We start from the raw sequence: 25,285 nt of genomic DNA, 5'->3' as shown, positions 1-25,285 counted from the left end.
TATGGCAACTGTATTTTTAGTTTTTTGAGGAACCTCCATACTGTTTTCCCTAGTGGCTGCACCAATTGACATTCCCACCAACTGGGTAGGAGGGTTTTCTTTTCTCCACACCCTCTCCAGCATTTGTTATATGTGGATTTTTTTAAATGATGGCCATTCTGACTGGTGTGAGGTGGTACCTCACTGTAGTTTGATTTGCATTTCTCTAATAATTAGCAATGTTGAGCATCTTTTCATGTGCCTGTTGGCCCTCTGGATTGGATATGGTATCTTGTCATGGAGTGTTTCCAGCCTCTGGAGCCCTTAAGTGTAGTTCCAGGCACAGACAAGAAAAACTGGGCTACAGAAGAGAAGAGTTCTCTGTAAGTTTCTCTATCATCACCCCTCCCCTCTGTCCCAGTTCCACCATAAGAACATAGCAGGTAAAGCTGACAGTACTACAGTGCATATTTTTAAAAATCACGCATTCTAGAGTTCCTGTTGTGGCTCAGTGTTAATGCACCTGACTGGTATCCATGAGGATGCAGGTTTGATCCACGGCCATGCTCAGTGGGTTAAAGATTCTGAGTTGCCCCGACCCCTAGCCTGGGAACCTCCATATGCTGTGGGCACAGCTCTAATAATAATAATAATAATAATAATAATAAAATAAAAATCACATATTCCAATTTTTTTTTCTGTCTTTTTAGGGCCACACCCACAGCATATGGAGGTTCCCAGGCTAGGGGTCAAATCGGAGCTGTAGTCTCTGGCCTACGCCACAGGCACAGCAATGCCAGATCTGAGCCACGTCTTCAACCTACACCACAGCTCACAGCAATGTTGGATCCTTAACCCACTGAGTGAGGCCAGGGGTCAAACCTGCAACCTCATGGATCCTAGTCAGATTTGTTTCCACTGAGCCACGATGGGAACTCCATATATTCCAACTTTTAGCCAGACTTTAATTTTGATCCCTCTCAGTAGCATCCCCAGAGCCCCCTGGGTTAATTCCGTTGCCCTAAGGTGCTTATTACCAGGTCTAGGCCATCCTGGAACATCTCCTATACCCAATAGAACTAGGAGTTCCCATCGTGGCGCAGTGGTTAACGAATCCGACTAGGAACCATGAGGTTGTGGGTTCGGTCCCTGCCCTTGCTCAGTGGGTTAAGGATCCGGCGTTGCCGTGACCTGTGGTGTAGGTTGCAGACGCGGCTCGGATCCCACGTTGCTGTGGCTCTGGCGTAGGCCAGTGGCTACATCTCCGATTAGACCCCTAGCCTGGGAACCTCCATGTGCCGCGGGAGTGGCCCAAAGAAATAGCAAAAAGACAAAAACAAACAAACAAACAAACAAACAAAAAAAGAACTAGAGGAGCTACGGAGTTCCTGTCATGGCACAGCGGAAACGAATCCGACTAGAAACCACGATGTTGCAGGTTCGACCTCCGGCCTCGCTCAGTGGGTTAAGGATCTGGCGTTGCCGTGACCTGTGGTATAGGTCACAGACACGGCTCAGATCTGGCATTGCTGTGGCTGTGGCATAGAGCAGATGCTATAGCTCCGATTAGACCCCTAGCCTGGGAACTTCCATATGCTGAGGGAGCAGCCCAAGGAATAGCAAAAAAAAAAAAAAAAAAAAAAATCTGCTGTTGCCATGACCTGTGGTATAGGTTGCGGATGCAGCTTGGATCCCGAGTTGCTGTGGCTGTGGTGTAGGCCGGCAGCTGTAGCTCCAATTGGACCCCTTGCCTGGGAACTTTCGTATGCCGCACTGTGGCCCTAAAAGGCAAAAGCAAAAGAAAGAAAGAAAGAAAGAAAGAAGGAAGGAAGGAAGGAAGGAAGGGCGAGCAATAATGATAATAAAATAAAAAATAATATTAACTATCTAAAGATTTCCATGTGATTAGAACTTGAGAAGTTACTCTCTTCTTTTGATTTTCTTTCTTTCATAAAAAATTTAAGTTGTTAAAAAAAGCTTTATTGAAATATAATTGATATACCATACAATTCACCCAATTACAGGGCACTATTCAATGGTTTTTAGTAAATTCACAGAGTTGGGCCAGCATGACCACAGTGGATTTTTGAACTTTTCATTGTCCTTCAAAGAAACTCCCCTTGAGTTGTCACCCTCCAATCAACTCTCACCTTAGGCAAACTTTAATCTAGTTTCTGTCCCCATAGATTTGCTTGTTCTGGACTTTCCATGTCAATGGAATCATATAATAGACGGTCTTTTGTTACTGGCTTCTTTCATTAGTATGTTTCCGAGGTTCATCCACGTTAAGGCAGGTAGCAGCCCTTCCTTCTGCTTTATGGGTGACTAATGGTCCATTGAGGAGTTTCCATCGTGGCTCAGCAGAAATGAATCTGACTAGCATCCATGAGGATGCGGGTTTGATCCCTGGCCTCGCTCAGTGGGTTGAGGATCTGGCGTTGCTGTGAGCTGTCGTGTGGGTCACAGACACAGCTTGGATCTTGCGTTGCTGTGGCTGTGGTGTAGGCTGGTGGCTGTAGCTCTGATCAGACCCCTAGCCTGGGAACCTTCATATGCTGCAACTGCGGCCCTAAAAAGCAAAAAAAAAAAAAAAAAAAAAAAAAAAAAAGTCCATTGCATGGCTATAGCTCATTTTGTTTACTCATCAGTTGGTGAATATTTGAGCTGTTTCTACTTTGGCTATTATGATGCTGTTATGAGCATTTGTGTACACATTTTTTTCATGTATATGTTTTTATGGAATATGCTGTTATTCCATATGTAATGCATGTGGAATAATTTGGTTGCAATAACTAGGATGAAAAGGAAAGAAACATGTTTGCTAATCAGGGCTTATTTTTCTATCATGCTTTAAAAGTGGTCCAAAAATGCTTCACTGACAATCTATGGCAGCATTCATGTAAAAAAAAAAAAGAAAAAAAAAGGAAAGCAAACACTGCTAAGTACACATTTTTTGGGTTGACATGTTTTCAATTCTCTTGAGTCTCTAGGAGTGGAATGGTGGGGGCACATATTAATTCTGTTTAACTTGTTTGAGGAAATGCCAATCTGTTTTCCAAAGTGGCTCTACCATCTTTTTTTAGGGCAGCCTCCGTGGCATATGAAGATTCCCAGGCTAGGGGTTGATTCAGAGCTACACCTGCCAGTCTGCACCACAGCCACAGCAACACCAGATCCAAGCCATGCCTGCGACCTACACCACAGCTCATGGCAACACCAGATCCTTACTCCACTGATCGAGGCCAGGGATCCAACCTGTGTCCTCATGGTTCCCAGTCGGATTCATTTCCACTGCGCCACGAAGGGAACTCCCTCTACCATCTAACTTTTTAAAAACATTTTTTTTGAAATTCCCTATGTGGCTGTTGGGATACAGGGGTTGAGGCTGCCTCTTTGATATTCTCTCATGATGGCAAGAGCAAAGTCATAGGTGGTGTCGATGCTGGCGGGATTCCTTTATTACAGTTTGGGTGGTAGCCTGGTTGAGGGGCCCCCAGTCATTGGTTGGTTCCGTAATTATGTAGATACGCCAGTCCTGCAGCGTTTCTGCAGCATCAGTGGGTTGACAGAGGGAGGGGCATAAAATAGCCCTTCTCCGCGTATGTATAATGGACCCTTCTCTTTATCCATTCGGTTCATCTGGGGGCTTCCCCTAAATGATTCCCCATGAACCATCCTCACACAGGTATGAGCCAACAGAGGATGGGGTTGGGGGGCACATATCCCCCGCTCTGGTCCACAGCGTTCAGAGCAGACACACTACCCCTTGGTCTCCGTGTCTCAGGAGTCATTTTAACAAAGGCTGATCAGGATCACGCCTGGAATGGTCTACAAAGCGACTCCATTCCTTCCCCGAATAATCCTTCATTTCCACGGTTTCTTGCCCTCCATTGTCATCTTAACCCACTTGAATTATCTTCTTAGTTGTCATGGGTGTCACAGCCTTCGCTGATGCCTCAGGAATGAGAGTGCCAGCCAGAGAGGGCATGCCTCAGCCCATGGAGAGTCTGAACTGGCTTTCATTTTTCTGACACTCATAGCAGCAACCACGGAATTAAATTTTGAGCTGACCTGGCATGGGTTTGCACTTCCCTTCTGATCCATTTTTTCTGGCTCCTGAAGTTCAGATTGTTTTCCTTTCCAGATTGTGCTGGAAATATTTTTTTTTAATTTCATTATTATGATTGCTAACTATCTCATTGCAAAGTCTGTGCTATTTCAAACAAGTTACAAGGGTAACGTGTTCATTTTCATCCGCTGGGTCAGACTCGTCCATTTTCTTTTTAAATAATGCCTCAGCCAAATTTCGAGTTGAGAATGAGTCAGGGGGGAGTTCCCATCTTGGCGCAGCAGAAATGAATCGGACTAGGAACCATGAGGTTTCGGGTTTGATCCCTGGCCTCGATCAGTGGGTTAAGGATCTGGCGTTGCCGTGAGCTGTGGTGTAGCTCGCAGACGCAGCTCGGATCCTGCATTGCTGTGGCTGTGGTGTAGACTGGCAGCTGCAGCGCCAATTGGACCCCTAGCCTGGGAACCTCCATATGCTGTGGGTGCGGCCCTAAAAAGCAAAAAAAAAAAAAAAAAAAAAAAAAAAAAAAAAGGAGTCAGAGAGGGTTTTCAGTAAATCCTGACATCAGCTGCATGGATGGTAGCAATGAAGAAGAAGCTTTTAACAGGGTTTGGTTGCTCAAGAAGACACACAGGACCCTAAATGACTTTGCTATACTTTATTACAGGAAAAAAAAACAAAAAACAAACCAACACTATAGCAACAGCATGAAAGTAAAGATGTGCATCACAGCCAAAGTCTGTCTCATAGCAGGAGGTCTGGAAAGGCCAGTATTGAGGTTCTGTTATCCTTTTTTTGGTAAAAGCAAAGACAGAATGTATTTTCTCTTTGGGGCTAGGAACCACCAACCTGTGCATGCAACACCTTGGAAGAGAAAGCCTCCAAAATGGAGTCGTCCCCCCCCTTTTTTTCCTTTTCAGAGCTGTACCTGAGGCTTCTGGAAGTTCCCAGGCTAGGGGTGAATCAGATCAGCAGCTGCTGGCCTACACCACAGCCACAGCAATACGGGACCCAAGCCACATCTTCGACCTACACTGCAGCTTGGGGCAACGCCAGATCCTTAACCCACCGAGCCAAGTCAGAGATCATGGAGACTAGTCAGGCTCTTAACCTGCTGAGCCACAGCAGGAACTCCATTTTTTTGTTCTTTAGTATCCTGCTGGCCACATAAGCATAGCCCTGCTGTATTTCTCAGGGCCAGAGCCTCTTACGGGGCTGCACTGAGACCCAGGTATAAACCATCTGTCTGATTATCATCAATCATTAATAGTGAGACGCTGACATAAACTACTCTGAAGCTCCTTGAACCCATGGGTTACAAAGCAGCACTGTTGATCAGTACATTGACCAGGGGTTGAAATGCTGCAAAAACGTTCACAAAACAGCCTAAGGTCAGTTCTGATCCTACCACGGCCAACTCTCACAGCACTCAACCTATCTTTGGAGAGCGCTTTGCAGTTGACAAAGTTTGAAGGATTTTTACCAACTCGAAGAAGCTGATATTGTCATCTCCAGCTTAGGGATAAAGGACAAGAGGTTCAGACAGTTTGGGACCTGCTCAAGGGGATAAAGATCATGAGCAGCAGAGTCAGGACCAGACCCCAAATCCCACTCCATCCGGGGCCTGCGGCTCTCCTTTCTGCTGCTGAAAATTCCCCCTTCCCAGCAAACTATCTGCTCACCCTCAGCGTATCTTTCATCATTACCAGTGACATCTTTTTCTATCTGTTGGAAATCATATTTCTTCTTTTATGACATGTTTACTGTTCTTTCACTTAATAAGTTTTTTTTTTCTTTTTCTTTTTACAGCTACACTTGCAGCATATGGAAGTTCTCAGGCCAGGGGTCGAATAGGAGCTGCAGATGCCAGCCTATGCCACAGCTTGAGGCAATGCCAGATTCTTAACCCACATCCTCACAAAGACATCAGGTCTTTAACCCGTTGAGCCACAACGGGCACTCCATCAACGAGTATTTATTGATTCTAATATTTTATTGAGTGCAAGACAGTCATTGACTCAATAATCGCTTTTCTGAAAAAAATTACATGTGTCTGAAAATATTTTTTTCCCTTCTTTGGACTTTGATGTACAGAATTGACACTTTAAATTTATGACAGCATATATTTATCCTGACACAGTGACCCATTGCATTGCTCTGCACCCTTGCAATCCAAGTTCAAGTTTAATCCACAGTCACCAAACCTTTAAAATTACCCTTGGCCGAGTGTAGTTGTTCATTTCTTGCATTGGCATGCTTGTCAAAGCCTCCACTTTTTTTTTTTTTTTTTTTTTCTGGCCACTCCTGTGACATCTGCAAGTTCCTAGGCCAGGGATCACACCTGTGCCACCGCAGTGACCGGAGCTGCTGCAGTAACAACACCAGATCCTTAACCCACTGTACCACAAGGGAACTCCAGAGCTGCCACTTGTAATTTGGATTGTTTTAACAACTTCAAGGCTGAGGGCATAATCTTGAGGCTAGAAATGTTTGGTTTAATTACTTCCTACTAAAAGTTAAGCAGCTGCTTTTGAAAGCCCACTGAAAACTATTAATACTTTTGTCAACAGATATGTGTTTGGGGTCTACAGTAGCTCTCATGGCTCTAGAATGACTTCAGGCAACATCTCCTAAGTGTGACCTATTTTAGGATACTTAGCAACTTCTGCTGCTTTTGTCATTGATAGGGCATCTTCTGCATGCTCAACAGCAGAAGCCTAGTGTGTTTTTCCTTTTTATTATCTAGCAGATACAAAATTAAAAGTTTAATTTATGCATAAAATATAAACAATAACAATTCATTAAATAGCTGCATATTCATGACCCTTTTTAAGATAGGGAATATCTCTATTACCTTGAAGTACCCTATGTGACATAAAGTTCGTGCATCCTTTTCTCATGCCTTTTTTTTTTTTTTTTTTTTTTTGTCATTTTGCCATTTCTTGGGCTGCTCTCGCAGCATATGGAGGGTCCCAGGCTAGGGCTCTAATCGGAGCCCTAGCTGCCAGCCTACGCCAGAGCCACAGCAACGCGGGATCCGAGCTGCGTCTGCAACCTACACCACAGCTCACGGCAACGCTGGATCCTTAACCCACTGAGCAAGGGCAGGGACCGAACCCGCAACCTCATGGTTCCTAGTCAGGTTCATTTCCGCTGCAACACAACAGAAACTCCTTTTTCTCAAACTTTTTGTCAGTTCTACCCATTATGTATGCATTCCTAAACAATATGTGGATTAGATTAGCATTTAAAATTTTTTATAGTAGTATTATGCTACAATGCATCCTTTCATGATTTGATCCCCTAGTACAGTATACCCTGGGGTTGATCCCTGCTGTGTTAGCCGTTTTCAATTATTTTCACTGCTCTTTGGTATTTGATTACACATGAATATATGACTATATGCGCATTGTTTTTTTCCTCAATTCTTAGTGATTATAAACAGTGATGCTAGAAACATCATTAGATCTACTTATGCAGATATGCAGGTGTTTCTCTGGGGTAACATTCTCCAGAGATAATGTGTATCTTCAAGTTTACTGGACAAGGCCAAATTTATTTTACGAAATCATTTTGTAATTTTGATTGTACAAAATGATACTTTCATCAGGAGTGATTAATAGAGGAGCACAGAGAGACACCGACACACACGCACACTCACACACTTAGGTCTGCACACACCCTGCACTCACCCATCACACACTAAAGATTCACGCACAGATCCGCTTTTTTGCACAGCCTACAGCTTTGTACATAATGCACACCGACACACACAGATCCACAAACGTGCACCACACACGCACACTCACCGCAGTCACTCACAACATCCCCACTCACACCCTGACACGCCAACATACTTCCCGCACGCCACGCCCGCAGGCACGCAGCTCACGTACTCACGCTAAAGCCCTCACGTGACCCAGCCCAGAGGCGTCGTCTCTGCCGCCGGCGACCCAGGAGTCTTGTCCCGGCTGGGCCGCCGTCGGACGGCAGGTGTCGGAGGTCAAGGCGGCGTTGGCGGTGGCTTCTTTTTTTTTTCTACCCGGAAACCGCGGCTGCGGGACCTGCGGACTAGCTTGTGTCGCGGCAGCGGGAGCCCGGGTGGTCTCTGGTCCTCGCGTCGGCCCCCCGGAGCCGGACGCTGCCCCCGGCGCGGCGGGGAGGATGGTGCCGAGCGGCCCCGGGCCCGCCGCGCGCCGCCGTGAGTGAGCTCCGAGCGGCCGCGGGCGTCCGCCTAGCAGCTGGCCCGGCCGGGCCCGGGGCGCGCCGCTGCCCACCGGGGCGAGGTGAGCCGGGGCTGGCGGGCGGGGGTCGACGCTCGGCCGGAGCTGACTGCCGGGCCGGGTGGGCCGAGCCGGCCGGGTTTCTCCCTTTCCTTTCCGGGCTGAAGCCCCCGCCCCAGTGCCGGTGGGGGGTCGCCCCGCGTTGGCTTGGGTCTGGCCTGCGCTCGTAGCCTCGGCCTGGTCGCCTGCCATCGGGGCCCTTGCGTCTCCGGAGCCAGGGTTTCCAGGCCGCCCTCGAGATGGTAGGACTTCCTACGTCTGGAGCTGAGGCCTGGATCGTTTGGATTTGGCTCGGGGAACATATTGGTAGTTTTCCCATTTTTGACGTTGGATTGTGTTTGCGTTGCTCCTCCTTTTGCAAATGGTACACATCTCAGAAAGAAGATGGGAGGGAGAGACACTTAAATGAAATAGTGGTATTTTTTGTGTGTGTCAGGCTTGGTAAATATCCAGAGATGGGGTGGATTCTTATCCTCACTTCTATTTTAATAAGATAAATTAGCGACTGGCTTCAAGGCATGTAGTTCTGCTCCCCTTGATAGGCACCATCAGGAATAAGACCAGGCCTGTTGTGCTGTTTTGAATTGTGGAGACACCATAACCGGTGGACAGCTGGTGAGGGGGCCTTTTTTGAAGAATCCATGTCTGTAGTTTAGCAGATGACAGCCTTCGCTGAGTGTTGAACGATGAGCTTCTTTGCGGTCAGCTTGAAAGCAGGAAAGCTTGCGGCTCCTAGCCTGCCTCAGAGGTGAGCCGGGTCTGGGAGGTATCGGTAGGAAAAACTCCAAGGTTGATGATGCTCCTTCAGTAAATTGGCTTGCTCGTTTTTGATCAGCTTGAGGTCTGAGCATTTGTAGCTAGCTGTAGATGAGTGGTCCATCAGTGCTTGAATGATGAGAGCACCGTCCTGCTCCCTCTTTTCACCTGAGGATTCTCCAAGGAAGTAGACCTGTTGTGCTGCTAAGATATACTTCATGACTCCAAGGCTGTTTACACTCTGCCGGGAGGCAGGCGGTGAGTTTTCCTAGTAAAGGAGCAGCAAGGATTTCTTGACCTAATTGAAGTGGCCTGGAAACAGGGCTGCCACTGACATCTGGGTCCTGGGATCACCGAATGGGCTGCAGCTGCAGCTGCTGTACGGCAGAGAGACAGACCTGAGTGCGAATGGAGTTTCTCCCCACCAGAACCATACTTGGAGAAAAAGCAATAGGCTCTCAAATGTGGCAAGACTCTGTTGCCATATGGAGATACCAGCCGTGAGGGAGGACTTACTTCAGGTTGGGACCAGAAAAGGCTTCATAGAGGAAGTGACTTTTGAGGTGGGCCACAAAGGCTCAGGAAGATTTGGATCATTCAGAATTAGCTGGGGAATGAAAGAGCAAAGGACCATTTGGCGGAAGGGCATCCAGTCTTGGTAGCTGGGCAGTAGGTACCTGGAAGTATTGACAGAGGCAGCTGGCTAAGGGTTAAATGCTTTCCTAAGACAGGAGAACACAGGTTGCCCAGTCTGGCTTTTGGTAGATGACTGGGCTCTAGAGAATTGTTTTCATTTGATGAGTTTATCTTGTTCTATTAAACAGCCAGTGATATCAAGTGGTGCTTATTTTAAGGACAGTGAAGAAGATGCCGGTGGTAATTCCTGTCTGGCATTAACAATGAGGATATTAAATTTGGTGTCTGCTTGAGTTGTTTCACCGCCTGTATTTAGTTTGCAGGAGCACAGCTCTAGCACCATCTCTGCCACTCTGGCTGCAGCCAAGTGATAAATGGCAGCTCTTAGCCGCTCTCCCGAGTGTTTATAATGACATCAAGTCCACTTGACAGAGGTGCTGTTTGTTTCTTTTACCCAGTTGTTGAAGAACCTTTGAAGCTGTTCAGAAAGGACAGCCTGTAATTGCCCTGGAGCCTGATGACTGGGGCCTCCCCTCACTGGTCTTAACCTTAGCTTTTCTTTAAACATGCTCAGGGCTGTCTTAACTTGTTCATACTTCTCTTTGACTCTTCTTCCCTCTCTGCCCACTGCTTTCTCTCCTTCTTGTTATAGCCAAGTGTCTGAAAGAGGGTGATCGAAGGGGGCTGGCCAATCTGTGGGATGTTTCTGTCCATATTAACATGCCACAGAATAGCACTGTCATGTAAGAGGGCTTTAGAAGTAGAAGAAAAATGTTTTTACTATGACATTCCATTTTTTTTTTTCTACTATGACATTCCAATTAAAATGAAAAAAGGAAATAAAGGAAAGACAGGCTTTTTAGCAAATTGAATTTCCATTTAGGATTTGTTTTGATAAACATCAAAACCCTTCACTTATCTTTTCATACACCAAATACATTTCACCAGAGGTCTGCCACTCTCTGTGTACAAGGATGTACGTAAGTGTGGTCCTGGGGACTGTAGGACAACTTTGGGTGGTGATAGTTTGCAAAGTACTGTCATTTGCCGGTTGGACTTCTGTGCTGTTTGTTTTTCAGAACATCTCCCAGTCATTATGCTGACGTTGGATGTTATCATTTCACATTGAGCTTTTGGTGTTTATTTAATCTTGTCATCATTAAGTTTTAATATGGGCATACTTTTAATATGGTTTTTAAGTAGTCAGCAATTAAAAGGAACCAAGAACAAAGGGATAAGTTATCTTTAGGACTAATAAATTCCAGGACTGAGATGAGTTTGTTTGTTAAAAAGAGAAGGGAGCATGTTGGAAGTTCCCATGATTTTATATCATGACTTTGAAAATGGAGCAGTGCACTGTTTAGTTATAAGCGAGTAGAAATACAGCCAAAGTCTGTATTTGGAAATAAAGTCGTGAAACTATATCAGCCCACATCATTCTTTTTACTTTTGTCTTTATTTGAGTACTGGTGTTGCCTGAAATGCATGTTTTGCCACTAAAATTTTATGCTTTCTGTGGTCATTTCTCTTTTGATCATTTAAAACCTGTAGAGTTGTTGTGAAAGTCTCTTTTGCACTATGAATTATATTAGATTAAGAAACGAGAAGCCCTTGGGCAGGAGATTCCACTCGTCTTTGCTTTATACCCTGATGAGGGTACTGAGGTAGGAGATGCCTTGCTAGAGAGATAGGAATAAGGTCGCCATTGATCTTAATTATGCTTTTTATTGACTAAAGTACATTTTATCTGTTGCACGTGAAATTTTTTTTTTTTTTCCAACTTGGCATTGGACTTAAAACTTATCAACCCTGGTATTGTGATTGATGGCACAGCTTTTGGGGTCCGATGAATTAAGTCATAGTCTTAATTACTTACTGCCACTTATTTGTGGTATAACCTCCTACAAGTTACTCAACCTCTTTTGCCTCAGTTTCCTCTTTGGTAAAACGGAGATAGTAATATCTGCTTAGCAGTATTGCGAGGATTAAAAGATAGGACATTCGTAAAGCTCTCGGCATGGTGCCTGGCACAGGGCACACTTTCAGTGGTGGCTGTTGGAAACGGTGCTCTCTCTCTCTCTCCTTAGCCCCTAACGTGGGAGGCTTCTGCTTACGTCACTATTGAAATCTTCCTTGCAAAAATTGTCTGGATACTTTTCAGTGTTCATCTCATCGGATGGGGTTGATTCTTTATTTAAACCCACGGCATTTACTGGGAGGCAGAAGGGCACTTCGTGGTTAATGCCTGGGCTCTGGAGGCTGATGGATTTGAATCCAGGTCCACTCAATGACCTTGGGCAGGGTAGCTAACGTCCTTGTGCCTGAATTTCCTCGTCTGTCCAACACAGATGTTGTGAGCATTGTATAAAATATGTGCCGAACTCTTAGACTCCTGTGCCTCGCTCACAAAGAGCGGGTGGGCGTGTGAGATGTTGCCCTGCCCGGGGTGGGAGGCGTGCGGAAACGGCATCAGGGAAGTGACAGCTCGCAGGAGCCGTCGCGCTTGGCGTTCAGTTTGGCTGAAGAGGAGGCAGTGTTGGTGGAGCTGGAGTGAGAGCTGCTGTTGAGAGACGTGAAGAGGTGGGGTCGACAGGGCTGGTGATGGTTGTAGAGAGAGCCCAGGATGGCTGGCAGGGGTCCTTGGCAGAGAGACCTGGGTCTTCCTCTACAGGGAGGGGTTGATTTGGAGTCTTTGGGTAGGTTTTGGCCTCGGTGGTTCCAGGTGCCAGTGGGTCATTACACAGAGTTCCAGCAGGTAGATGTTTCCATCTGAAGTGGGGAGGCAGGTGGAGTGGACAGGAAGCCAGGAGGGAGGGTGTCCACCCTGAGCGGGCCCAGCCAGGGCTCAGAGGAGCCCCAGCTTTCGAAGAAGAGTGGGAAGGCAGGGTGGCTGGACACGGGAAAGCCAGGAGAGTGCGGTCCTGGAAGCCCGAGGCGGGTGTGGCCCCCGGTGCCCGATGCCTCTGGGAGAGGCGGTGAGGACAGGACCCGCACTGTGGCTTTAGCTTTGAGACCTGGACCTTTCGCCTCAGACATCCTTGCCCTGCATTTGGCTCCCTGAGGGTCTTTTCCGTCTGTCCTCGCTGCTGCAGTGCTGAGGTAGCGGGGCGTTGAGGGTCGCGGGGTCTCTCTGATACCAGCCCGTGGCCTCCTCTCTGCGGAGGCCTGGGTACTTGGCCGTCTCATCCGTTAACCTCTTTAGTAGCTCAGGGCTTACAGGCCCGTGAGGGTCTCGGTATTTGGGACGTGCTGCTTTAATCTTCACATTCAAAGCGGGCCTCCGTCCCACATCAGGGTGGGTTCCCTCCGTCCGAGGCCAGGGTGCTTCCTGCAGCAGGGTTGGAGCAAGCTGGCCTCCCTCGTCCTCCCCTCTCAGCGCCCCCGTGGCGTCTTCCACCGCGGCCCTGACTCCTGGTCGCTTCGGAACTTTGCAGAGGGCCCGACTTGAAAGGGGCGCTCTAAGGAATTTCTCCCTGAGCCTCAGGGTGGAAATGCAGTTTACTAAGCTGAGTGGTGGTTTTCTTCTTCAGGGGAAGTCAGCTCTTTGATCTGGGTCGCAGGTAGTGGTGTAGCCTGTCTTAACATAAGGTAGGAACTGTGTAGGAAATATCATCTGGGAGTGTGGAATCCCCACGCTGTCCAAAGAGGCTAGCTTTAAACTTGGACGAGTCGCCACGTGGCGTACTTCACAGTATGTGGGCTCCCGAGAGAGGGAGAGCGACACTGGAAGGACTCGTGTATCTGGTTAATGTACGTCTTTTTAAGTAAGATATCATCAAGTTGCAAAATTATGCATTTTGGCCTTCACTCGTGCAAGGGAGGCCTTCCTCTTTTATTAGCTCCTGGGCTCACAGCTGTTGACCCCACCGGCTCCCCTCCCTTGCCCTTGAACTGATGGTGCTGACCTGCTGCCTCGGTTTCCCCCTCCCTGCCGTTTTCTCCTCACCAGCTGATTTCTCCCCTGCCAGAGGATGGCTTCAGAGCTCACCTGTGGTCTTGCCAGGTGGAGGAGTGTGACTGGGCAAGCGCAAGGTCCCCTGAGTATTTTTGAAACACAGAGGGGCCCCAAGACCCTTTCTTTTCTTACTCCCAATGCTTGGTCACGTCTCAGGAATATTTGGCTGATACCCCTTCCTTCTTGAAACTCTTCTCTATCCTGGGCACCCTCTGGGCTCATGGTCACTCCCTCCATCCATGCCTTCCCAACCTCTGCCCCGATGGAGGAGCCCCGCTTGTCTGGAGAAGCTCTGCACCACCTCCTAGGAGCACACAGTCCTGGACTGTCTGGGGGTCTAGTCTGAACGTTCTGTCTCATTTCATTTTTGGTTTCTCAGAGATCCCTTCAAGTCCAAATCACTGCAAGTTAAGCTTGCCTTTCTTTAGCACCAGGAGGTTTCCTGTCTAGTTATATATTTTTAGGTGCGTTTAAGAAGTCATTCTTAAGTTCTCTTTTTCTCTTTTATTTATTGTCTTTTTTAATGAAGAGAATGCATACAGTTAAGCGTAAATAAGTTTTGGGAGTTCCCCTTGTGGCCCAGTCGTAATGAACCTGAATGTAGTATCCATGAGGACTGGAATTCGATCCCTGGCCCCGCTCAGTGGGGTGAGCGTCCAGCATTGCCATGAGCTGTGATGAAGGTCTTAGATGCGCCTTGGATCTGGCTTTGCTGTGGCTGTGGTGTGGCCGGCAGCTTCAGCTCGGATTCAACCCCTAGCCTGAGACCTCCGTGTGCTGCCCAAGTGCGGCCCTAAAAAGCAAAACCAAAAAAAAAAAAAAAAAAAAGAGTCAGTGACGTTTTATTTTGGCCACCAGCCCAGCAGGATCAATGGAAGATTATTTATAAATTTTATTGTTAGAAATTATGACAAAGGAAATACATATTCATGATGGAAATGTTAAAAAAGAAAAAGAAAGACATAGGTAATCTCATGAGCTAGCGATAACCACCTCTATTTACATTTGAGGGTATCCTAGGCCTTTTTTTTCCCATGTGAGTGCTTTCATGGGTATACATGCTCTTTTACCTGCCAACTCTGAAGTAGCCTCGTTTTGTGTATTTTAGAGCCTGTGTTTTTACGGCTACATAGTTTTCCTACTGAGAATACATTACTTGCTATTGTTGGGTATCTCGTTTTCCAGTTTTAACTGTTTTCACCACTTGAGAAACCTCTTAGCAGCTAAAGTCTTTGTTTCTGGCGGTGGATGTTTCCTCAGGTGAGGTCCTTCGAATCACAGAGGTAAGAGTGTGCTTAGGCTCTAATGCTGTTGGTGTGTGTGGGCAGGTTGGTCTCTAGAAAGTTTGTACAGCCATGCCTCCCCTTTTTAGGATTCCCAGCTAATGGGTTGCTTGTGGTAACTCTAGGATAATCTTAGTATTGCCTTTTGCCCACTTACATTGCAACTTGATGTTTAGTGGTGTCTCTTAACTAGTCTCAGAGCTCTAAGTCCTGAGTGTGTGAACTCTGTGTGCTCTCACACACTTGTGAAATTGCCTTTTGGCCGTGTTCTGTGTACCTTCAATCCCTAGACCTTCCATAGAGGCAGCTTCACTGCCCTGGTGAAGTCTTATCTTTATTCTGATGAAAGCTGAATTGGAGTTGGGATGAATGAATATAGGGGAGGGAAGTCGAATAGTGTGCTTTTTCTCTTTTCATTTTCCTCTCCCCATAGAGCTTAATGTATTTTTAAATTAAAGGTGACATTTACTGTTGAGAAGATTTCAGAAATTTTCTTGTAATTTGCACGGGAAATAAATTTGTTTAGCCCTTGTTAATTTCATATTTGAAAACACTTGTGAACGGTGGAAGGGAATTTTAAGTTTATGAATTATTTGGATGCTTAATACCTTTATTCAAAAACCAAAAATACTTTCACTTTTTAAGTGAATGCAATTGGCCTCTTCTGGAACTTTCTCTAATTAAATTGGCTTTCGGGAGTTCCCGTCGTGGCGCAGTGGTTAACGAATCCGACTAGGAGCTGCGAGGTTGCGGGTTCGACCCCTGCCCTTGCTCAGTGGGTTAACGATCCGGCGTTGCCGTGAGCTGTGGTGTAGGTCGCAGACGCGGGCTCGGATCCCGCGTTGCTGTGGCTCTGGCATAGGCCGGCGGCTACAGCTCTGGTTCGACCCCTAGCCTGGGAACCTCCATATGCTGCGGGAGCGGGCCAAGAAAAGGCAAAAAGACAAAAAAAAAAAAAAAAAAAAAAAAAAAAAAAAATTGGCTTTCGTTGACATTGCTTGTTAATTGGTGGGTATTTATGTTGAGATGTGTTGACAGTGACATGGTTTAAATTACTGTTAGTTTTCCCTAGAAGTGAACTCAATTCAGATTTTTCTGTTTTTCTAAATGTTTAACAATTGTGGTTCTAGTGGTGACTAGTTTCCAATTTATTGCATATACTGTTCAGATTTTGTTGTCTTTGTTAATAGAGCTCTACTGTTGATGTTTTTCTGAATCCTATTAATCTTTTTAATATTGTTTCTCAATTGACATATAGTTGATTTACAATATTTTATTAGTTTGGGGTGTACAACGTAGTGACTCAATACTTTTATAGATTATACTCCATTTAAGTTTTCATAATTGGCTGTATTCCTGTGCTGTACATTACATCTTTGTGGCTTATTTACACATAATAGTTTGTATCTCTTAACTCGCAAGCCCCATCTTGGCCCTCCCCCACTGGGTAACCACTAGTTTGTTCTCTATATCTGTGAGTCTTGTTGCTGTTTTGTTATATTCATTCGTGAGTTATTTTTTTTTTCCCTTCCCTTTTTTGGCTCCACCTGTGACACATGGAAGTTCTGGGTCAGGGATCAAATCTGAGCCCCATCTGTGCAATGCCAGATCCTTGACCCACTGCACCAGGCCTAGGAATCAAACCGGCAGTGCCACAGAGACAAGCCAGGTCATTAACCGTCTGTGCTACAGTGGGAACTCCTGCTTTTTAGATTCCACATTTAAGTGATAATATACAGTATTTGTGTCTGTCTTATTTCACTAAACATAATGCCCTCCAAGTCCATCCATGTTGCTGCAAAAGGCAAAATTCATTCTCTTTTTTATGGCAAGTAATATTCCATTGTAGGTATGTACCACATGTGTATTCATTCATCTGTTGGTGGACACTTAGTTGCCCCTGTCCTGACTGTTGTAAATAATGCTGCTGTGAACATTGAAGTGCATGTATCTTTTTGAATTAATGTTTTTATTTTCTTCAGATATGTACCCATTTCTGGATCATATGGTAGCTCTAATTTTTATTTTCTTGAGGAACCTCCATACTGTTTCCCACAGTGATTTACATCTCCAGCCAGCAGTGTGCTAGAATTCCCTTTCCCCACATCCTTGCCCATGTTTGTTATTTGAATCCTATTAATGAATGAGAGTTCCCGTTGCTCAACATCCTTGCCAGTAATTGGTATTGTCAGTGTCCTGGGTTTTGGCCATTCTAATAAGTGTGTTGTGGTAGCTCATTATTGTTTTTTAATTTGCATTTCCTGATGACAGTAATGTGGAGCATCTTTTCTTATGCTTTTTTTGCCATCTAAAAAGCTCTTTGGCTAATTTTTGCGTTGTTTGTCTTCTGATTGTTGAGTTTTAATGGTTCTTTGTCTGTTTTGGATAACAATCCTTTATCAGATGTCTCTTGCGAATATTTTCTCCCAGTCCGTGCTTGTCCTCTCATTCTCGTAACAGTGTCTTTGTAGAGCAGAAACTCTTAATTTTAATGAAGTCTAGCTTATCAATTGCTTCTTTCATGGATGGTGCCTTCGGTGTCCCATCTGAAAAGTCATCGTCACACTCAAGGTCATCTAGGTTTTCTTCAGTGTGACCTTTAGGAGTTTTAAAGTTTCGCTTTTGTCACAGTCAGGTCTGTGATCCATTTTGATTTTGCCTTTGCTAAGAGTGTAAAGGTCTGTGTCTCGTTTCATTTTTTCATGGGATGTCCAGTTGTCCCAGCACCATGTATTGAAAGCCTTGTCTCTGCTTCCTTGTCTTGACTTTGCTCCTTTGTCAAAGATCAAACATATTTATGTTGCTCTGTTTCTGGGCTCTCTATTCTGTCTCATTGATCTCTGTGTCTATTCATTTGCCAATAGCACATTGTCCTGATTACTGTAGCTTTATAGTAAGTCCTGAAGTCAAAGAGTTCTCTTTGTTCTTCTCCTTTAATATTGACCATTCTGGTCCTTTTACCTCTTCGTATAAACTTTAGAATAAGTTTGTTTATATCTACAAAATAACTTGCTGGGATTTTGATTGGGATTGTGTTGAGTCTGTAGGTCAAGTTGGGAGGAACAGACATCTTTTTATCTATGAACAGGAAATATCTCCGTTTATTCAGTTTTTTGATTTTGTTCATGAGAGTTTTGTAGTTTTCCTCATATAGATCTTGTACATATTTGTTAGATTTATACTTAAGTCTTTATTTTCCTTTGGGGGGGTGCTAATATAAATGATACTGTGTTTTCAATTTCAAACTCAACTTTTTCCTTGCTGGTATATAGGAAAGCAGTTGGCTTTTGTATATGAGCCTTGTATCCTGCAGTCTTGCTGTAATCCTGTAGTTTTGCTAGATTATTTTTTAGCTTATGTTTTAAGTCTGGATTCATTTGATTCATTCATTTAATGAACTTGCATTTTAAAGTCACTTATTTTGTGTCTGGATATTAATAATACAGAGACAGTAAGGCACATCAGCCTTCGAGGCTGACGGCTTGGTTGGGAAGATAGACATGTACACAGGCAACAATTTCATTCTGTGTGAGAAATTTGCAGAGAATAGTGGGGACATAAAAGTAAAAATGAAAGGTGGTCACTTCTCCCTGAGGGGTTGATGTGGGCAGGAAAAGTTTCAGAGAGTGGGTAACCCTTGAGCCCACTTTTGAAAGGGCAGAGTTGAAATAGTGAGATAGGGTTCCTGGTAGGAGGACCAGTGGACACAAAGGCCTGAAACTGTAATCTTGTCTAATATGTTCTGGGAATTGCAAGCTGTTGTCAAACCACTGAGAAGTAGACAAGACGTAGTTTTTAGTTTGGATTGCCGCAAGAAGGAGCTTGGACTTGAACCCTTGGACCCTTGGACTCTGAGATAACTAAGCGGTAACATGATTAGCTTTGCATTTGGAAAAGTCACTCTGACAGCTCGTGGAGGGTGGAGTATTTGATAACAGGAAGATGCAATTGAGACTCTTAGCATATAGCTGCAAAAGAAGATGATGGCATGAAGTTAGCGTGGGAGCAGAGGAGTGTGGAAGGGAAGGGTCAGAAGTACTAGTGTTAAGGAACACACTTAGGAGGTGTGGGGAGTAAGGCAGAAGTGTCTAGGATGTTTCCAGAGTTCTTGCTGAGATGGGGAATGCAGGAGGCCGCGTCAGATTGGGCAGGAAAGCTGATAGCTCTGTGTTGTACTTATAGAATATAGAAGGGTTTCCAGTGAGCACATGGTATACAGGTCTTAGGGCTTTAGAGATATGTAGAGGGCTGATGATCAGTCTCTCATCTTAACAAGAAGATGGGGGAGTTCTCTGGTGGCTCAGCGAGTTAAGGATCCAATGTTTTCCCTTCTGTGGTTGCTGCTGAGCCCTGGCCTGGGAACCTCCTCACGCCGCAGGAGTGGCCAAAACAAAAACAAAAACCAACCCAAGAGGATGGGGCAGAGTGGGTAAGTCAGAGATACATTTTGGAAACAAAATCTGTAAGATTTGCTGGTGGATTTGATGGATGACAGTGGCAAGGGAAAGTAATGCAGCTAAATCTGTAAAACCAAATACTGTTCTTTGAAAACACAAATACAATACAGCCAGCTCTGGTGAGATTGATTAAAAGGAGAGAGGAGAGGACAAACACACAAAAACATCTGTAAGGAAAAGAACATGACTACAAGTAAAAATTAAACAAATCACAAGAAATACTGTGCCCCAAATCTTAAAAACCAATAGAAAATAGGCAGTTTCCTAAATAACATCTTATCAAGATTGACTCAGTAGAAGTAGAAAACATAGACTTGTTAAAAAAATAAGTAGTTAAGACAACCCGCCAAAATACCAAACCAAACAAAAATTTGAGGAGTCCAGATGGTTTTTTGGTGAAGGCCTATCAGGCTTCTTAGAAATAGAAGCAAATATCTCATACACGTTGTTCTAAAAAACAACGATGAGTGAGCATCGTCAATTACTCTTAACTAGAATGACTTAGTCATACCAGTCAAGGAGAGAATAACAGCCTATAATTTTTTAATCTCACTTATAAATAGATGTGGAAATCAGAATAAAATTTAGCAAATAGAAGTCAGCAATCGTTTTTAAAAATCATGGTTATATTATTTATCCAAGGAATGCGAATGAGTCAGCATGAAAAAATCAGCGAACGTAAAAATCATTAACATAGTTCATGTTAACAGGATGAAAGGAGAAACATGAGTTGTTCAGAGGTTGCAGATAAAGCAACTTCTGAACACTTATGTGTAATGAAATCTTCTTTGCAAACTTGGAATAGAGGGTACTTTTTTTTTTCTTTATGGCCACTCCTGCGGCAAATGGAAGTTCCTGGGCCAGGGATTGAATAGGAGCTGCAGCTGTGACCTGCGCCACAGCTTATGGCAACACTGGATTCTTAACCCACTGAGCGAGGTCAGGGATTGAGTCTGCACCCTCACAGAGACGACGTTGGGTCCTTAACTGGCTGAGCCACAACGGGAACTCCTGGAGGGTACTTTCTCGACTCAGGAGGGATTTCTTTCAGAAACCTTTAACAGATACTGTATTTAATCAAAAGCATTTCCTTTAGAGCCAGGAGTGAGGCAGGGATTCCTGTAGTTGCCACATCTATTCATCATTTCACTGAAGGTTCTAGTCAAAGTAGTAAGAAAAAGAAAAACAAAAAATGGCCACAAGCTGCGGTGTAGGTCAAAGATATGGCTTGGATCTGGCGTTGGTGGCTGTGGCTGTGGTGTAGGCCGGCAGCTGCAGCTCTCATTTGACCTCTAGCCTGGGAACCTCCATATGCTGCAGGAGTGGCCCTAAAAAGAAAAAAAAAAAATGAAATGAGGGTTGGAATGAAACACTGTTATTGCTTGCAATATGACTGTCAAGAGAAGCACAAAGAGGCTAAGTAGAATTTAAAAGATTGTAGCAAAGTATCTGGAATCAGGGTCAGTATACAAAAGTTTATTGCTGTTATATAAACTAATAACAATGGAAAATGTTATTTGTAGAAGATGCTATCAATGGTAACAGCATAAATTAGTATGTCTTTGAATCAAACCAATAAGATGTGGAAAAGAAAATTTTAAAAAACTATTTAAAAAGAGAGTTCCAGAGTTCTCATAGTGGCACAGCAGAAACAAATCCAACTAGGAGCCATTAGGTTGCAGATCCCTGGTCTCTGCTCAGCCGATTAAGGGTTGTGAGTTGCTGTGGCTGTGATATAGGCCGGCAGCTATAGCTCTGATTAGACCCATAGCTTGGGAACCTCCATATGCTGCGAGTGCAGCCCTAAAAAGCCAAAAAAAAAAAAAAAAAAAAAAAGAGTTTGCTAGTAACCTAGCAGTTAAGGGTTTGGTGTTGTCACTGCTATCTATGGTTCAGGTTCCATCCCCGGCCTGGGAACGTGTGCATACCATGGGCATGGCCAAAAAAAATGATCGAAAAAGTGGCCCAAATAAGTGGGTGCTGCTAAAGGATATGGGATTTCTGTAGGAGATGATGAAAATGTTTTAAAGTTGGTTATAGTGGAGTTACTGCTGTGGCACAGTGGCTTAAGAATCTGACTGCAGTGGCGTAGGTCCTGCAGAAGGTGCGGGTTCCATCCCTGGCCCAGTACAGTGGGTCAGAGGATCTGGTGTTTCCACAGTTGCAGCTTGGATTCAGTCCACGGCCTGGGAACTTCCATATGCTTTGGGTGCCACCTTTCAAATAAATAAATGATAGAATTGGTTATAGTTCTCTGAATTGAATTGTATACATTGAATGAACCTAGGTATGTGAAATATACCTTAATAAAGCTGTTCAAAAAAAAAAAAAATATGGCAAGAGAGACCATAAACCATAATAAAGAAAACCCAAAGACTTGGAGTAGTTATATATAACATAAAAAAATTTGGAAAAGGTTCCGTGTCGAGAATACCAAAAAGAACTTTTAAGCATTAGTAAGATATAGACAAACACCCTACTGGTAAATAGACAAAGATTCAGGTAGTTCACCTAGGAAGAAACTAAATGGCTGATAAAGAAGTACAAAGGTACTCTGTTTCAGGGAGATGTAATTCAAAATAAGGGCAAGGAGTTCCTGTCCTGGCTCAGTGGTTAACGAATCCAACTAGGAACCATGAGGTTGTGGGTTCCATCCCTCGCCTTGCTCAGTGGATTAAGGATCCAGCGTTGCCATGAGCTGTGGTGCCGTGAACGTTGCTGCAGCTTTGGGGCTCTGGCGTAGGCCGGCGGCTACAGCTCCGATTCAAGCCCCAGCCTGGGAACCTCCATATGCCGCAGGAGTGGCCCAAGAAATGGCAAAAAAAAAAAAAAGACAGAAAACAAATAATAAAAATAAAATAAATAAAATAAGATAATGGCAAGATACAATTTCACATCAATCTTTTTGGTCTGAATCAGTAAGATTGCCTTAGCGTATCGTGTTGGCACGAATTTTGGGAAACAGAGTGAGCTTGAGCCCTTTCCTTGCTGGCGGATGTGTCAACTAGTACACGTTATAGGGAATCTGACAGTACAAAGTCAAGTTGCAGATGGGCCTCCCCTGTGACCTCCTTGTGTTAGAACCACGCTTGCACCTGCTGTGGTGCCCTTTGTGAGCGAAACAGTGGAGAGAACCCAGCTGGGCTCCACAGCCCGCAATAACTGTGATGCAGTCGCATCCTGTACAGCAGGTAAACCCAGTGGACTGGGTCCACAGAGAGAAATCCCAGAAACAGAACTTCAGGTCAGAGACTCTTGAGAAAACAGACAAGCCCCCAGCTGGGCTTATTGCATATGGTTGCTCTTTGTTCTCGGGGGCTGTTGAGGCGTCTTTTTCACTCCAAAAGTTAAAAGCTTTTGGAGGTTTTTTTAAAATTGCTCTTTTAGTGTTGTAGTCTGAGCATATATATACATATAAGAGCTTATTATGTGCCAGCTCCTGTTCGAGGGGCCAGGAGCTGGGGTTCTAGCAGTGAACAAGACAGGCAGAAATCTCTGCCCTCATGGCGCTCACAAGTGAAGGATGAGAGACTCTAAACAAGTAGCAATTGAACTGTACCCTTGGCCGGCACTGAACAGAGTGAAGGGAGTAGCAGGTCCTGGGAGACCAGGGGCTGAGGGTGGGCAGGGAAGGCCTGTCTGAGGAGCCGACTCCTGAGCAGAGACCTGCATTTTAAGAAGCACAGGCAAATGTGTGGAAATTTGGGGGGAAAGCATTCCAGGCAGAAGTGAAAGCCTTCAGATAGGACATGTTCACAAATTCCAAGAACAGCAAGATACTTGGGAAGAAGTTTAGCAAAAAAAGTGCAAAGTACACTTTGATAACTACGAAATACTTGTTGAAATAAAGAGAACATAAGTGAATGGAAAGGCGTCCCAGGCGCACGGACTGGAAGACAGTCCTGCTAAGGTGGCAGCGCTCCCCAGACCGATCTACGGATTCCGGGTGATCTTTATCAGAGCCCCAGCTGCCTTCCTTGCAGAAACTGACAACTTAGGAAAAAGAGCAAGGCCAGAGCGCAGTGAGCAGGGAGGGCACGCCGGTGATGCAGTCAGGGAGGTCGGCGGGACGACTGGACCCTGACACCCTGTGGGCCTTCGCAGGAATCTCATCCCAGGTCGGGTGGGAAGCCTGAGGAGGGCTGCCAGAGGGGAGCGAGGCAATCCAGTACGGACTGCCGCCTCTCTGCCAGGTGCCAGGAGGGTCAGGATTGTGGCGGTGAACAGGACAGAATATCGGATAAACAGGATTCAGCTCCAGTGGTAGAAAACGAGAGCAGCCTCAGTTTATTTTTGTACATGTTGGCATGTATTTGGGTCGTATTACTGACCTTCCTACTGACCTTGAAAGAGTGCCTGTCTTTCAAGATCTTACTGCTTGGAAATAATGGGAACTAATGAGTTAAGTGTTTTTCCTTCTAGTCTTTTAATTTTTTTTTTTTTTTTTTTTTTTTTTTTTTTTTTTTTGCTTTTTAGGGCTGCACCCATGGCCTATGGAAATTCCCGGGCTAGGGGTCGAATCGGAGCCACCGCTGCCGGCCTGCACCACAGCCACAGCCCCGCCAAATCCAAGCCTCGTCTGTGACCTACACCTGAGCTCACAGCAACGCCAGATCCTTAACCCACTGAGCAAGGCCAGGGATCAAACCCGAGTTCTCATAGATACTAGTTGGGTTTGTTACTGCTGAGCCACAAAGGGAGCTCCCCTTCTAGTCTTTGAAATGGATTTATGATGAAACAGTTCGCAAGTTCTGTAATGAGTGACCTGCTCACCCCGCAACATCGTTGAAGAGAGGTGAGAATCATAGGCTTTCTTCTGGCAAGTCGGTGAGTCTTCTGGTTAATTCCTTGCAGGTGCAGCTGATGAGAATAATGTTCAGCATCAACCCCCTGGAGAACCTGAAGCTGTACATCAGCAGCCGGCCCCCCTTGGTGGTCTTTATGATCAGCGTAAGCGCCATGGCCATAGCGTTCCTGACCTTGGGCTATTTCTTCAAAATCAAGGAGATCAAGTCACCGGAAATGGCAGAGGTACGGTGTGTTCTAAGTTCTCCTCTCTGACCGGCTGGACTTTGTAAAGTGGGAAAACCTTTGGCTCCCCACACACCTTTCTTTGGTTGTGACCTTCAATCCCGGTGAGAGAGAGTACTATTTACTCCAGGATTTCTGTCTTGCATCTTGCTGTGACTCACTTTGTTAGGAGCTAGCCTAGCCAGAGAGTTAACTGATTTAAGTAATGCTACCAGTTTCAGTTAGACGGTTTCAGCAATGAAACATGTATTTTGGAAAGTATAATTGTAAAAGGTTTGTGTCAAGAACTATAACTGCTTTGCCATTCGTATTAAATTAGCTAATTGTAATTTTTAAGAACAACAAACATTTGTTATTTTAAAACCACATAGCATCATGGAGTTTTATCAGCTGTACTGATAGCTTTTTCACTGGATAAGAAAGGATTACTAAAAAAATTAGTAAGCAGGTACTTATTTTGTTTTCTAAATCAAGGAAAACTTCAGTTATCTACAAACCTGCTGTCTAGATTTTATTTTTCAGTTTAAATGAATTATTCAAGCCTTGCTCTTCAGTCCTTAGTCTAGGCATACATAGTTTGGACAGTCATACAGATTTTAAAAGATGTGTTTTTGCATATCAGAAAATAGTTAATAATCTTGTTTAATAGAAGCGAATGACAGTATATCTGTTAATTTATTTTACGTGTAGAAATTATGCTGAATCAAGATACGGTGAATTTACTGGTGGATAAGTTTCTTTTAGGACAAATTAGTTCCCATCTTAGTAGATTCCGTGAGTGCCTTTTCATAAACCTTTTTTTCCTTGGGTGTGTTTGTTGGTGGGGGTGGGAATGG

At 44.8% G+C, this 25,285-nt stretch overlaps 1 protein-coding gene across 3 annotated transcripts in view; it reads left to right on the top strand.

Annotated features, from left to right (window-relative positions):
* TMEM248 (transmembrane protein 248) overlaps nt 1-25,285 on the top strand; it is a 43,779-nt gene that overhangs the window by 8,319 nt on the left and 10,175 nt on the right. For 2 of the 3 annotated variants that reach the window (XM_003481011.3, XM_021086358.1), the window contains exon 2: nt 24,273-24,449. In XM_003481011.3, coding sequence (XP_003481059.1) covers nt 24,282-24,449 — 168 coding nt within the window. In that variant the 5' untranslated portion in view covers nt 24,273-24,281. Of the gene's footprint in view, nt 1-8,012; nt 8,335-24,272; nt 24,450-25,285 lie in introns of those variants that run through there. The other variant, XM_003124436.4, reaches the window with a different exon arrangement.

The sequence above is a fragment of the Sus scrofa genome, chromosome 3, assembly GCF_000003025.6.
Source record: "Sus scrofa isolate TJ Tabasco breed Duroc chromosome 3, Sscrofa11.1, whole genome shotgun sequence".
In the NCBI taxonomy this organism is placed as follows: Eukaryota; Metazoa; Chordata; class Mammalia; order Artiodactyla; family Suidae; genus Sus; species Sus scrofa.
Note: the sequence above shows the minus strand (reverse complement) of the source record. Positions and strands in the feature narration are given on the sequence as shown.